Source organism: Anastrepha ludens, chromosome 3 (assembly GCF_028408465.1).
Source record: "Anastrepha ludens isolate Willacy chromosome 3, idAnaLude1.1, whole genome shotgun sequence".
Taxonomy (NCBI): Eukaryota; Metazoa; Arthropoda; class Insecta; order Diptera; family Tephritidae; genus Anastrepha; species Anastrepha ludens.
In genome coordinates, this window is record NC_071499.1 from 124130798 (window position 1) to 124147672 (window position 16875).

The 16875-nt window shown below is 37.4% G+C and overlaps 1 protein-coding gene across 1 annotated transcript; it reads left to right on the top strand.

Annotated features, from left to right (window-relative positions):
• Positions 1-365: 365 nt before the first annotated feature.
• Positions 366-16099, top strand: LOC128859000 (kelch-like protein 20). Its single transcript, XM_054095653.1, has 5 exons — positions 366-681; positions 9378-9667; positions 9738-9957; positions 10221-10325; positions 15458-16099. The coding sequence occupies exons 1-5, from the start codon at positions 556-558 to the stop codon at positions 15680-15682; spliced, it is 966 nt and encodes a 321-aa protein (XP_053951628.1). The 5' UTR covers positions 366-555; the 3' UTR covers positions 15683-16099.
• Positions 16100-16875: the final 776 nt, after the last annotated feature.

Genomic DNA, 16875 nt, shown 5'->3' on the forward strand with positions numbered 1-16875 from the left:
TCATAGGCGTAGCCTTTTATTTGCAATATTTGATCGGCAGATAATCCAAAGTACCCGCACTACTAAAAACAGACTTTCACTATAACCTAGGAAACGAACCCAATATCTGCCTCTTATCAGCTGTTAAGCCACGTACAAGCACACTCAGCTGCGATCGCCAACTCTTGTTGACACCTTTATCAATTTAGCGCGCCCTCCAGACATACGCACATATCTGTATGTTCATGCATACATACGCACTCATTTAGAAGCGTTTGATATTTTACTAATTCATTTAACTACCTGTACGAGCTCTTATCTGGAGTACTAAGACTTATCGCGGTGAGCACAAAAAAACCACCTAAACTTCACCTGCATTGTGTTGATGCATTGGACAATCAGTGCAATAATAGGTGCGAAAAGTGCAGTGTGAATGGAAGAAAATATTTCAAGTTTAATTTTATCAAGAAAAAATTTGACAAAAGCGCGAAAAATATCTCACAGATTCTGCCATTCGTTTGAATAAAACAACTCGTTTAAATATAACTTCCACTCTGTTAAATACTCAAGTACATAATGGGCAGTTCTTGCTCACGCAATAAGGAAATCCCAACTGTGAATGAAAGTTCCGGCAACGGCAATGTTAAGCGCACATACAACGACAGTAACAGCTGTTTATTGGCAGTGCAATTCGATAATGAGGTATTTATAGATACTAGACGATATTTGACTCCCAATAATACCTAGTAGAACCTTGATTGAAACCATCGCCTCTGTGATAAAGAAACTGCAAAGGAGAAGTAGTACAAGGGAAAACTTTAGCTGTTACTCTCAAAGCTCTATTGAACCTACTGGGCTTTAGAATTAAGGATCCTCATAACAATGAAGTGAGGCAACCAAGAATCATTTAGCCTTCTTTAGGCCGTCTGAATATGACTTGGGTACTGGGACTTGGGTTTTTTTTTTGCGAATGAGGGGGTTTAAAACGCCTATTACGCCATCAAATCCGCCGTCACAGCAATGGTATGTCCGGAGACTATAAAACTCCCCCTCGTTTGGCATCGTCGTCCACCCTGGAACCGCATTCCATCGCATTACTTCAGAGTGGCGTTCCATCTTCCTCATTACAGGGTGTATACCTATGTGCCTGCATCCAGGTCCCGCTTTTTTAATTTTTTCCGCGAAACCTCTAATGATCTACCACATTTCCTCGCTGCTTAGCATCTTGCCGACTACATTTTCAGTGGTTACGTAATCGATTGCATTATGCAGCGTTCGACGTTCTTATACCTAATGCGAGCGTTGGAAGAATGTGTGTTCTGGGTCATCTACGGCAGCATCCCGTATATGCATATACCCCACACGCTTTTCCTTATTTTGAATAGGTAACTGTTACTAACTATAGATCACCGCATTTTAAACCAAATACAGTTAGCCTATCTATAAAAAAAATTCATAATTACAGAAAAACTGCTAGTTGACAGCTAGCGAAAACGTTCTGATCCTTCTATGCTTTCTTTAGTCAGGCTTAGTAAGGCGGAATGGATAGTAATGAAAACTATGACACTCTAGTACCTTACCAGCTGACTAATTGGGAGCAAGAGCACCGGAATCTGCTATGAGACCAAGCTTGGTGGAAATATTCAGTTAAGTCCAGGATATTCTGAAAGAAATTCAAGTGGAAGGGTGCTACAATTCAGACAACTGCTAAAAATACTAGAAGAGAGAAGTAGAAGAAGCGAGGAGCAAATAAAAAGCAAAGAGCTGCGATCCTTGTAGGACTGACCGAAAGATCACAATTTCAATTCGAGTGCACATAAAACCATCTCTGTGCACCCAATGGAAAAAGAGTGAAAGAAAAGTATGAATCTCGAAGGCAGCAACCGAAAAGCAAATAACGATGATCCTAGGTGGGACTCATTTCAAGTGCACAATCCGTAGGCCGAGAGCACTAAATAAGACCAACCTAGGTATGATGGTTGGTGGTACTTATAAGTATAATATCTCACCTGCAGAAGATTGACAATGCAGAACACTTTCTCGGCGCATGCGATGGCTGTTCCTCTAATTCAGGTGTCGGCTTCAGGGAGCAGACATAAAGCGGAGGTAGCAATTACGATTCGTACGCTTCTGGTAGATGTTTGGCCGGGCTCCTCCTCCTATTTGTCGCGGGCCTCTTAATGTTGTTCCACAGATGGAGGGGCCTACAGTTATAAGCCGATTTCAAACGGCAAATTGTTTTTATGAGGAGCTTCCTCATGGCTCAAATACACTCGAAGGTTTGACATTACCTACTGAGGAACGACCGCTATTAGGAAAAACGTTTTCTCGTTTGTTAATTCATGCACGGATATTCGAACCTACGCACTCCCGAATGGTAGTCACGCACCAACTAGTTCGGCTATGAGGCGTGAGATTACTTGCACAGGTATCAGCAACAGTCTACCATGTTTCCCGTGCCGAGAAGTTAAGTCGATCTCTGCAGGAAATGTATGCCAGGTTTTGGGGCGTGGAGGTAAACTGCACGAAGGGTGAAAAATAGAAGCCGAAAATTGCTATTAACCCTCCGATGTTCGGTGCCTTATGATGCGGTAAGTGCATCATAAGGGTCTGCCCAGACCCATACAAATAATGTAAGAAAAACGGTTTTAAAAATTATTTTATTTATTTATTTGAACGGATTAGTATTAATTACGAAGAGCAATTGGGTTTACAACTACATATATAGTTGCATGGAATATTCATTAAGACATATGGGACGATTACATTTGCTGCAGTTATAACGAGTTTTACGTCGCTTTTTCGAAGAAGAAGCAGCACAATGGTAGCACGATGACCGTGTTGAAGCAACTTGAGCATATGATTTTTGCTGTGCTGCATCTGATGTCGATGGACATGATTCCGGTACCTAAAAGTAGTGAAATAATTTATTTTAAATTATTAAATATGAATACATGCATACACATATCTTTATTCGCGGCCGCCGTAGCCGAATGGGTTGGTGCGTGATTACCATTCGGAATTCACAGAGAGGTCGTTGGTTCGAATCTCGGTGAAAGCAAAATTAATAAAAACATTTTTCTAATAGCGGTCGCCCCTCGGCAGGCAATGGCAAACCTCCGAGTGTATTTCTGCCATGAAAAACCTCCTCATAAAAATATCTGCCGTTCGGAGTCGGCTTGAAACTGTAGGTCCCTCCATTTGTGGAACAACATCAAGACGCACACCACAAATAGGAGGAGGAGCTCGGCCAAACACCTAACAGAAGTGTACGCGCCAATTATTTATTTTTTTTTTATATGTAGGTGTGTATATAATTCATACTCACCTTGATATTGAAAAGATTCATTGCTTGTCTTATTATATGAGCAAACCTCCATACTAATGGGTTAATCGCTCGTTTCGTCATATGTGGGATAACTAGCTGCCGTGCCAATTCAATGGTAAATGAGCGCCTCTTATCACTCTGCTTTGCCGGATTCAGCTCGTCATAGATGATAAATGAGACCAAACCGGCAATATCAAGCATATTATAAAACATTGCCAGTGGCCAACGGTTTGTCGAGCGTTTGCACGAATAGCCAGTCAACATTTGATCCATTGTATCTACCCCCGCTTTAAATTTATTGCAGTCCAAAATTTGATCTGGCTTGAATCCTTTCAATGGATCGGTGCTTTGACGGTAATGGGCCGTGGATAACATAATTACTGGCTTTTCCGGCTTTGCCTTATACGAGCACAGAGCGATATTATTATTGTGATAACAAAATAAAGTGCTTTTAACATCACGCTTCGGGTTAAGCAATTCATGCGGAATGAAGATCTTATTTTTTCTTACGGTACCGACGAAAGCCACTCTACGATCCATCAACATTTCTGCCAAGTTGTATGTTGAAAAAAAAATTGTGAGCATAAACAGTCTTACCGCTGTCCATATAATTTTCCATCAATTTCATGACGACCCGTTCACCTTGATTCGTTTCTCGCTGGCCACCTGGTGGTTTTCCGATATAAATTATACCTTTCAAAGGCTAGTTTGAAACAGAGTCACAAATCCACCACACTTTCATGCCATATTTTGCCGGCTTACTCGGAATTAGAGTTGGGTATTTCCCGAGAAAATCCCAATCTCGAGAATCGGGATTTCCCGAAATAACGAAAATTTCAATTCTCGAGATGCGGGATTTCCCGAAAATAATTTTTGAGATTTCTCGAGAATTCTCGAAAATTCGGGAAAAATTCCAAAAAATTAAAAAAAAAATCTAAAACCAGTGTAAGAGCAATGAATTTCATAAAATATTATTTTTATTTATTTTTATTAAAGTATAAATTACATAAAAAAATATTTGAAACTATTTCAATTATTGCAAAGAAAAAAGTGAAACAAAAATAATTACAAAAAAATTCAAAACAAAAATAATTCAAGATTATACTTATTAAAATAGGGGGAAAAAGTGATTGTAAACATTATTTCCCAAAATGGTGTTTTAAAAAACACAGACTGTCAATGGCATCGTCTGACAATCGCGTACGCTTTTTGGACACAAAATTACTCGCTGTAGAAAAATTCCTCTCATTTTGAGTCGATGTTGGCTTAACAGTGTTAAAAGCCCCTATCAGTCTTTCAACATTTTGTGTTTTCTCTCCAGTTTTTTCATATAGTTTTAGCTCGTTTCTAAGCGACGAAAACATCTGGTTCGCCGCATGTTGCGCAATGTCTGCTTTCGGTTTTGAGCATTGCTGAACGTATTTTTCAAGCTGTTTCGCCATATCATCTTCATCGACGTTGTTGGTTGCAAATACGTCATCATCGTCAGAACTAGACACTGCTTGGTCTTCTTGAATGCTCGTAGAAAATAGACGAACCAAGTAGTTTTCGGCTTCTTTTATCAATTCTGTTTTAGAACAGGTGTGGAAAAATTCAGATTTGTCACTAGAGCTGTTAACTGGATCGTGTAAATATTTAAAGGCCGATAACAAACGGCTAGATCTACGAGCTGTTAAGTTTTTTTTTAGGCTGGATAAGAATTCATTGCCCAATTCGGTGTGCTGATTCTCCAATTTTGTGAACAAAAATTTGAGAATAGAATCCGCAGCAAGTAAGTTCACATTTTGGCGACTAAGTGCTTCTACATCAACACGTATAGGTTTAAGAGCATTTATGATATCCTCGCAATACTTTTCTTCGGCGTCAGTAGTGGCCATAAAATTTAAATTAAGAGTGTCGAGCGCCTTACGAATATGCTTGCTGATGCAAATGTATCAGGCCAGCATAGTTTCCAGGCTATTCCAACGTGTTTTGCAATCCAACAGCAAGAAAATCTCTTTCTTCTCGACCTCTTTAACATAATTCTGCAAGATGGCATTCCGTATAGGCGAGTTCTTGAATTTCAAAACTATCTTGCGATAGTCTACGATTTCAAATGCAGACTTTATAGTGACCGTCTTGTCAGCAACAAATACGATATTGTCGTCCTCGTCATCGGAAGCGTTTTCCGCATTAATATCGGAAAATGAAGTACTGGTTGCATTGTTTTCATTTTCATCGGAGCCTCTATCATCCGAATCGTCTCCATCGCTTACGTCACTATCGTATATCCTGTTTGCGACTTTTCGTTTCTGGTACATTACCTCCATGACCGCCAAATGTATGCCGTGATTGTAGCAAATCTGTTGATGCGCTGGTAATAGTCTCCCAAGTTTGATCATGACACTGGCACCATCACTTGTAATAGCCACGATGTCGGACTGTAGTTTTATATTGATGTCTGAAAGCTTTGCATTTACGAGCTCATATACTTTTTCAGCGGGACATGATCCCTGAATGCGAACCAGGCCAAGGTTGTCAGATTGTCCATCGTCATAATATATATGGATGTTAATGTAACGTCGGTTTCGCACGCTTGTCCACTCGTCGATGCTCAAGCTGAACTTACGCTGTGCAGATTTAAAATTTTCAATTTTGATCTTCAAATCGCTTTTTATTTTCGTGCAGTACTTCATAACCAAACCCAGAACAGCTTTGTGACACTTTGGAAGATGAAATCCTAAGTGGCTGATACTATTACGAATGAACTCACTTTTTGTTATCGCGGTTATTGGAATTCCATCTTTTGCAGCCAATTTTGCAACAATTTGTTCAAGCGATTCAGGCGAGGAAGAAGTATTGAAAAAGTTGTGAAGAGTTCGGGTCTTCTTGGCTGGTGGCTGTTCTTTTGGAGCCTGATGTTCCCTTCGCTTCATGTTGTGTATCCTCTCCATGTGACGGTGAAGTCCAGATGTTGACGATGACTTGCATTTAATGATTTTATTGCATTTCAAACATGTTGCTTCGTCGTCAAATCGCTTGAAAAGCTGCCACACTTGGTCGTATTCGTATTCTGAACTCATGATTTTTAATGCTAAAAATTCAAAAATTGTTTTAAATTTTGTTTTTTAAAGGAAGTACTCACACCGGTACTCACAGTCAACGATACGTCGATTCAAAACTTAAAAATAAGTAATATTTGGACCACAACATATTTTATTATACGGTGTATAATTTATACTTAATCAGGTACCACAAAATGAAATGCACCCGCTCACTACAAAAAATAAATTTGCAAACGTCGTCTGTGCAGTCTGCGAACAAATTGAAATTGTTTGACTATTTCCAAAGCATTTCTAATTGCTTAACTGCTGCTGCATATAAGAAACACATAAAACTAAACTTCATTAGCTTGATGTTACAGTGCTTTCCCTCGACATAGCATAGCAACGCATTTACTCTGTAGTCACCCTAAAACAAAAAAAAAACAAACAAACAAACAAATGGAACAGTTATACTGTTGTGGCTTTTCGCATAGCAATTGAAACTATGGTGTGAATTGTATGTGATTCTGCGAAACAGTATGTACTGTGCGATTCTTTGTAACATAATGGCTGTTACAGTTTGGTGTTTCCAGGTATTAATCATATGTATGTGTATTCTTTTACTTTTGAAAGAATTGTTTTTTCTCTTAATATTTGACAACAAAAATTTAAAAAAAAAATGGATTTCTCGAGAAATCTTGAAACATTCTCGAGATTCGGGATTTCCCGAAATGCTAAAAATTTCAATTCTCGAGATTCGGGATGGAAAAATATCGAGAATTTCTCGAGAATTCCCGTCGGGAAATTCCCGAAACCCAACTCTACTCGGAATATATTGGGTGAATCGAGTGCGCCCACGATATGGAAATAACTGTTCATCGACGGTTACATGACAATCCGGAGTGTATGTTTTCTCTAAATTGGCCATCAGCATGAGCCATACATCGTCCAGGGCAGCAGATTTGCTTTGCTTCAACCTCTCAGCACGAGTACCACTGTTATCGAAACGGATGAAAGTAGTTAAGATCTTGAACCGATTCAATGACATAGTGGCCTTATAAATTGGCATATTGTAACTGGGCCACAATTCTTTCGCTGGCTGAGAACTCGAGTGGAATACACCAGTAGCATCCCATAAAAAGCATACATTTCGTCTTCGTTAGTCATTACCCAAGAATAGTCCAGTCAAAAGAAGATTTAACTTAGTAATTTTAGGAGTATGCGAGTTTATGGTTTTATTATGTAAAGCCCATCACTGTGTAAAGCCCATTCAGGTGTAGGAAAATTTCGAAACATGAAAATTTCAAAATGCGATATCTCTGCGAAAAAAAATGATATTTGAGCAAACAGAACGCCATTTGAAAAAAGAGGGCTTGTATTTAAAGATGTCATCATTTAATTTTGGTGAAAGAAAACATCTGCAAGGCTACATAACCTCAAATATGGGCAAAAATGGTGTTTTTTGCACTTTTAGGTTAGGATATCTCGAAAACCAGAGCTGATAGAGCAATTCTGAGGCCAGATTTGGATTCAGCGCATCATAGACCTTCGGAAATATATAGTCTGGTTTCTGGGTCCGAATGTTGGTTAAATTTTGTCGGCCTGTGTAATCTGTACGCGCTTCGCTAATGTATTGGTTGCTCCGCTTAGCAGCTCAAAATCATACGACTAAATAAAGATAGCGGAAAAAACTTAGAGACAAAAATGTTCACAAAAGAATGCTCTATAAAAAAGCTCTGATGTATATTTTCCAAACGCGTCATCACATCAACTTCATCCATATTTACTTGTTCCATTTTATTTAAAAAAACACTTCCCACTAATTAAAAAACACGTGTTCACTTTAATTTTCAAATGTCAACTAAAAAATTATCGCTGCCGCTGCCTCCGCTAACAGTTTAGTTGTTTACACCTAACGGTTAACCAATTTACATGAGAAGCTTATATGGGTCTGCACAGACCCATGTGAGCTTAATTAACGAAATTAGTTTAAAATTATTATTTTTACAACAAATATAGCAAAAATCTTAATTTTGCTACTACATTTTAGGAAGTCATGGACTAAGAAGCCTCAGATATTAAAAATAAAAGATCTACATACATTTAAAGATCGAATGGGTCTGGCCAGACCCATATGAACATCGGAGGGTTAAAGGATTTTATCTTTAGGCGAGCTAGCGAAGGATGGAACTAAAACACGACTTGCCAGAATAAAAGAAAAACATGGTCGAAATATGAACGGGCACGTACGTGAAATGTGTACTCCCAGAAGATGGAAGATACATTCACTACGACTGGAGTTTTTACAGGGCACTTCTTTATAGGGAAACAGGCAGAGATGCAGGGTATGACTTTTCGTGCTACAGAAGCTGCGTGAACGATGAGGAAGAAGAAACAGTTTCTGATCTTGTCTGTTATTGCCTTGCACTGTGTAGAAACAGCCTGCGGTATTTGGCAGCAACTTTCTCAAATGTTCTAAATCAGGTGGCAGATAATGTTGCGTGAGGTCTGATACAAATTTTTAGAAATATCGGTTGGTGTTATAAGAATAAGTAGTAGTAAAGTAGTAGTTCGTAGCACCCAATTCAGACTATATATTTCACCCAAGTGTGCCGTTGTCTATGGCGGAAGTCACTGCTCTTTCATCTAACCTAAGTTCTTTGGAAGCCGAACTCATTTACCGGCTTATCACAAATTGAATTCATACCAAACTTTAGCACTTTAAAAGCTTTTCACGTTTTGAGAGAAAGCAACACTTGTCCTTCACATAAGTTTGAGAAAATTCGTTCAAAGTAACAAAAAACTGAAGGTCCAATCAACTTGTGCTTTTTTGAATTCATTCCATCCTAAGTGAGTAAAAAATTCACAGTCACTCCAATTTAAGAAGTTGAGTGATAAGAATGAAGGATGGACCCTTCATGTATGAGGATTGAGCTGCACTACACTAACTGTCGCTCTGCGCAAATAAATGGAGACCCGAATGCTTTATTTTTACCTCCTGAGCGAACTGTTTATCAACCAAACTCTCACCCCTCTGCTCTTTACAGAACTCCATAAGGGTCTTGAAATACAATAGCACCAAAGAAGATTGGACGATTTGTCACGAAATTCCCGTGAAGGGCCTGTATCGTACATCAATTGTGAAACAATATTTGCTCTTCCACGATTGGCATGATGGCCTACGGATATGCTGCTACGATACAACAACACGTGCCATACGCACATTGAAGCCGCTTAAAATAGAGCAGCCTCAGTGGCGTTGTTATTGCGCTGTCGAATTTCAGGAACGTCTGTACTTAATCGGGGCGGATAGTGATGATAATCGTAAAGTATATATGTAAGTTTGAATGCAACTTCGATTATCCTAAGCCAAAACAAGAATTAACTGTTCGCTCCTCACTTTTTAGCTGGGATCCGGAGAACGACCATTTGAGCGCTGCACCCAAACTGATAGTTGGACGCACAAGAGCCACAGCATTGAAGCATGAGGGCTATTTGTACTTGGCAGGCGGTATGGTCACCAATCTGGGCTATGATCACGATTCGAATGCTGTCGAGCGTTACAATCCACGTCGGCGTTGTTGGGAGCAATGCGCTTCGCTGCAGCAGGCGCGCGGCGTGCCGGGGGTAAGCCTTTTTGTAGTTTAAACAAAAGTGATTGCGCTACGAAGAATTGCAATCGTGGCAAAAGATTCAAAAATTTTAACAGCTAGTTAGCAAGCGAAAATCAAATAAGTTAACGCGTGCAGTTGAGAAAGTAGGTGGTAATTTTTGGCTCGAGAGCAAATTTTTCTGCAATGCGTTCATTTCATTGAAAACACATGAAGGGAGAGTTACTATTTTTTTATTCTTTGCACATCTTAAAATTTGTATTTATTTTTTCCTCACAGATGGCCTCCGCTGGCGTTTATATTTACGCCATTGGTGGTGACTGCAATGATATACCTACAAATATGGTGGAACGATACGACACGCGCATCAACAAGTGGACGCAGGTTGGTTAGAAATTTAGAAATTATGATATATTTTTGTATTAAATTTAAAATAATATTTTCTAGCTTTATGAATTTGGTGTTTTCAAAGACAAAAAAAATATTTAGCTTTGCAAATTTATGGCATTCTTGTTCATAATTTTGTTTGGTTGCAAATTCGTTTATTTGTTGTTTTTTTTTTGTTATTTGGGACCGTTCAAGTATTACGTAAGCACTATGGGGGGCTGGGGGGGTCTTTGTTTTGCTTATTTTGTATGACATGGGGGGTAGGGGAGTCTAGATGATGATTACGTCATCAGTAGTTATTTACTTTTTTACACGAATGGCAATCCTCACATTATCTATGCTTGAAAACGAAACGCATTTTCGGGGATTCCCGCAAATATACACGCATACGCGATTCGGGGAATTGCCGCGCGCTGTTCACTATTGTCTAATCATCACTAGTGTCTAAATTTCTTCTGTTAGTATATTGTTTTGTTCGGATACAACGCATCTCAACATTTGTGTTACCGTTGATTCCATTAGCCAAAGTTTAACGTTTAAATAAGATGTCGTTTCAAATAGACAAAGCCAAGTTATACCAAAAATTGTTTGAAAGTTTTAAAAAATCTCATACAAGTACGAAAGTACAAAATGTACAAAAGTTAGTTAACAAAGTGTGGCGAAATTATAAATTACGAGCAAAGTCCGACAAGGAACTAGATATCATTGTATCTAAGAGAATTGAAGAAGAATTGCAAGCGGCGACTAAGAATAAATCCAATCTACTACATTTTTTTTCCAAGGTGAGTAACGAAATCATTTTAGGTACCTATGAGTACTAGAAATATTAGAAATTTATGCGAATTTTGCAATTTCCCTCTGGGGGAAGTTGATACACGTAAATGACGGGCTAGGGCTTTAAATAATCTTTAAATGCAGTTTTTATTGCATACTTTGTATTTATGTAGCTTAATAAGAGAATCTTTAGCAGAACCAATAGAAAGTTTGTACTTTTAGGCAACGACTACCTGTAAACCTGCAGAAAAAACACAAATTATACAGCCAGCTTCAAATATTAAAAAACAGGAAGAAGAGAAAATAAAACCCGGTAATGAATCACAACAGCAATGTGAAAATAATGAAAATGCAGATAAACAGAGAGCAACCCCTTCTCAGGAAGCTATGAAAAATAAGATTGCTCTACTCGAAAAAAATCTGAACGCTTTGTATTCTACTAGAGATACTATGCCAAGCCGTGCTGAAGTTGATAAACAGATCATTAAGTTGCGTGAGGAAATAAAAACAGCAAAACAGGCTTTAACCAGGAAGATTCAAAACGCAGTTGCCCAGAAGAAGCACAGGGATGGTATGAAAAGAAAGTTAGAAGATATTTGTCATGAAAATCCAGAAATGAAAAAAAGACTATCTCTGAGGGATTCAGTGGGACGTCCTAATCTTGAAAGCAATCAACCATCACTATTGAAAACAATTGCGGAGATAGCTTTATTTGGGAGTGCAGCAGATGATAGAAGACGAACGGAATCTATTCGCAGCGTAAAAACTCTTGATGAACTCACACAAGAATTACGTAAAATAGGATTTGACATTAGTCGCAGTGGGACATATCTTCGTTTGATTCCCAGAAAGTCTAATTCTGCAGAGGGACGAAGACATGTATCGACAGTCCCTGTTAAGCTCATTCGGGCTCAAACTGATCACCACAGGAGCCACTTAGATATGAAGTTCGCTGAAACATCAATCCATTATTTAGAGAACATAGCATCCATACTTGGACCAGATCAAGTATTTTTCATATCTCAAGATGATAAAGCTCGAGTCCCTATTGGCGTAACTGCGGCAAATAAGCAAGCACCTCTTCTAATGCACATGGAATATAGAATCAAATTATCTGACCACGATTGGGTAATCGCTGAGCGTAATAAATTAATACCATCTGTTTACGCTGGTATCAAAATCACTTCCAGTATGCTAGGACAACCGCAAGCCGTTGGATATTCTGGACCAACATACATCGCTATTCGAAGTGGAAAGCATAGTTCATCTACTGCTAATACTCATGCTCAGGATTTCGAGACCCTTCTCGAACTTGAAGAGTTTCGACCATTAGCTAAAACTGACCATGGACTAGTAAAACCAGTGGTAATCATGACGGTTGATGGAGGGCCAGATGAAAATCCGCGTTATGAAAAGGTCATAGGGTTTGCTATACAACACTTTAAGCGACATGATCTCGATGCATTGTTTTTAGCTACCAATGCTCCTGGAAGAAGTGCGTACAACAGAGTAGAGTGCAGAATGGCTCCTCGTAGTCGGGAACTGGCTGGTTTAATATTGCCTCATGACCATTTTGGGTCTCATTTGGATGAACGTGGCGTTACAATTGATGAACATTTAGAAAGATCTAATTTCGAATTTGCAGGAAATGTATTAGCTGAAGTATGGAGTTCAATGGAAATTGATGGCTATAATGTTACTGCAAAATATGTTGGGGCAGGTCAACAAGATTTTTCTGATTTTCCAGACATTAAATGGTATTCAGAACATGTGCGTGAAAGCCAATACTTGCTTCAAATTGTAAAATGTAGAAATACAGAATGCTGTCGTCCAAGAAGTGGCCTATTCAGATTACTAGATAACAGGTTTCTTCCACCACCTGTAAAAGTAAAACAAACAGTTGATGACTTGGTTTTGGATGAAGGAGGGCAATTTCTTGATCTTCCACTCAATTTAGCTCTACGCTTAAGTGCTTCACTCAAAGATTTCCTGTCCGACGGTAAAATTGAGGCTATCAAGTCGAACATGTAAAACGTGTGGTCTTTATCATGCTTCCATCAAGTCACTAAATCGTCACATCGAGAAGAGCCATAAAAAAGCAAACACGCATACTGATAGGAAAGTTAACCCTGTAAGAGTCGCTGCTCGTCGTGCTAATGAACTGATGTGCATTATTCAAAATTTAGAGAACCATGATGTTGAATGGTTCGATGAGAACGACGTAGACATTCCAAAATCGGATGAAAGTGAGCATATTCTCACCACTGAGCAGCAATCCAAGCAATCCAATGTCATCGAAAACTTAGAATCATGGATTCGGGTTTCATGGACTGAAGACTGTTAATTTGAATTTAATATATGTACCAAAAATTTAAAATAAGTTTGTTACGTTCGTAAGATTATAATACCAATTTTTGTCCCTTACTCTATGTTGAATACTGCATCAGTAAAATCTAATCTCTATTCTAAATCTATTTTCTTATTTTTAAAATTATAATTATAATATAAAAAAATACATTTTTTAATTGAAAAATGTTTACGTAAGCATGGGGGGAGGGGGTAAAAGCTTTGCTTACTTTTGCTGACAAGGGGGATGGGGGGGTAAATAATTGTAATAAATCTGCTTACGTAATACTTGAACGGCCCCTTTGAAAAAATTTCGATTTCGACACGAATGTTTGCCTTAAGCTGGTTAATAGTCTGCGTCTTGTTGACGTAAACCTTACTTTTTAGATAACCCCATAAAAATAAAAGAAGTCCGGGGGGGTTAAGTCAGGTGATCTGGGGGGCCAGTCGATGTCGCCTCTTTTTGACACTAGACGTCCTGGGAATTTTGCAGAAATTCAATTGTTGCATTCGCAGTGTGGCATGGCGCACCATCTTGTTGAAACCAGTAACCGTCTAAACCTTTCTCACGCATTTGCAGGCAGACATAATGAGCCAACCTCGGTAAAAATATGGCCCAATGATGATTTTGGCGCAAATGCCGGCTCAAACAGTTACTTCCGTTTCATGGATCTCGTGAGAAGCCAGAGAAGTTAAAATGTGCCCCGTCAGTCAATAAAATTTTCTTCGAAAAATTGGGTTCAGTGTCAACCATTCGAGCGACTGTTTGGCCGTATTCCAAGCGACGTGAAAGGTCTGTCGGCAATATTCTTTGCGTCAATTGCACTTTACACGGAAACAAATTTAAATCATTTTTGAAAATGCGGCGCATTGTGGTGTCACTGACGCCAAAATATTGAGCGCGACGACAACACGACACTGTTGGCTCCTGAACAACGCTCTCCCTCACTGCTTCAACAAGTTCATTGGAACGTCTTGGTCGTTGATGAACGGCATGTTGACGATCTCCTACTGTCTCGTGCTCAAAAAAATTCGACATCAAGCGACGAAAAGTATTGTCAGACGGTGCCTGTTGCCGCGATACTTTTTGCGATATGCGCGTTGAGTTAGAACAATATATATGTATATATAGTTGGCGCGTACACCCTTTTTGGGTGTTTGGCCCAGCTCCTCCTCCTATTTGTGGCGTGCGTCTTGATGTTGTTCCACAAATGGAGGGACCTATAGTTTCAAGCCGACTCCGAATGGCAGATATTTTTATGAAGAGCTTTTTCATGGCAGAAATACATTCGGAGATTTGCCATTGCCAGCTGAGGGGCGATCGCTATTAGAAAAAACGTTTTCTTCATTTTGGTGTTTCAACGAGATTCGAACCTACTTCTCCCTGAATTTCGAATGGTAGTCACGCACCAACCCGTTCGGCTACGGCGGCCGCTATGTTATGATTAAAATTCTTGTATTTTATTTTGTTGTATATTCTTTAATTTTATTCATTTAATTTTCTCTTTTTTTCAATAATTTTTTTTCGGTATTTCATACGCTTGCATATTATTTTTATTTTTTTCTAAATATAAATTTTTTCGTTAATTTCCTGTTTGTATTATAATTTATTTTATTTTATTTTTTATTAATTTTTCTATATATAAGTTTTGTCGTTAATTTCATGTTTTTATTATATTTTATTTTTGTTTTTTCGTTAATTTCATATACGATCTTATTATTTAAAATTTTTTTTATTGTATGATTTTTGTTTTATTAATTTTTTTTAATATCAATTTGTTCGTTAACTCTATTACCTGTGATATTATTTTTTTATTATATTTTATTTTTATTTATTTCTGTTTTGTTATAAGTTTTTTATGCATAGAATCTTCGTTAATTTCTTCTCTGTTTTATTTTTTTATTTCATTTTTTCCATTAATTGTTTTTTATATAAATAAATTTTTTCATTAATTGCATTCACAAGAAATACTCATATTTTTTTCAACTTCTTTGCTTTGCCTCCAAAGATAATCGCCATGCAAGTACCCAAAGTTTTCGCTGCCTGTGTTTACTACAACAATCGCCTCTTGGTCTGCGGCAATACGACAAATAAGCAGAATTGCTCATACGTCGAGGAATTTGATGAGGCGACCAAAAAATGGTGCCGAAAAAATGATATGCCCTTGGAAGGACCATTCTCGTATGTATTGGCGACGCCAGCGTGGACCATGCAGTTGGAATCGCTCAATTGAGAAAACGAAAAATAATAAAAAAATTAAGTTAGGAATGGAGATGAGTAATTTTAGGGCAACGCTTAACAAATTTAATAGGCCACAAATTATGTGCCTAATCAAAAGTAGTAACACTGGTGCAATATTTTAAGTGAAAATAAGTGGTAGTGAGTAAAGCAGAAAAAATATATAATTTTTCATATTATTGTATAATTTTTTTCTAAAAACATATTTTCGAAAATTAACTGAAAAAACTGTAATGGCCTGTGTGGTGTTGCAAAAAGATTTTACGATTCCAGTTAATAATAGAAAAGTATTTGAAATAAAATTGAATTGATGTTAAAGAAATATGAATATTTATTTAAAAAATTCAAAACGCAAGAATCAGATCAAGGTGATAAAAATGTATATAAAACATAAAATATAAAAAAAGTATACCAAAACTATTTAGAAAATAAGTAATCAAATTAGTGTTATTTACGATACATATATATATTTTTTTTATTAAAAATATGCAAAAAATGTATGTATTTAAATATTAATCAATGCGTTTTACTGAAAAAAACTAAAAAAAACACTTTTTTTAATAAAAATAAATTATAACCCACTAAAATTTAATCTCGCGCTACTTGGATTTTAAACTACAAAAATGCCACGTTGCACAATTTGTTTTTCTTGTTGTTGTTATTATTATTATTCGGTGCTATTATTCACCACATCGCTTGAACTTTTGCAAATTTTCGATTTCAAAATATTCCATAAAAAATTAAATCAGCTCAATGAACGCATGAACACTTCCAATGGCCAGCGATAACAATAATAAAAATAAAAATAACAACAAAATAAAGAAGTAAAGAAATAAAAGCTGCATTTGAAGCGCCAAAATGCCACAATGCAAAGCAGCATAGTGAATACGTACAATAACAACGTACATGCAGGCACACATTCATGAATTTTTGAAAGGGCACACGAAAGCGCAGCTAGTGGCCGAATATTTTAAATTAATAAAAAAGAAACTTATGAAAGACGGCAACAACAACAACCGAAAAGTTTACGGGCAAATTTAAATAAAGCTACCAAATAAATATATAGAAAAAATCTAGTTGTTGTGAACAAAAATTTGTTATTTTTTTATCAGAAATACTTTTCTATTTCGCTTGAATTTAATTTTCATCGAATTTAAAATAAATTTTTTTTTGCACTTTTTTATCTTT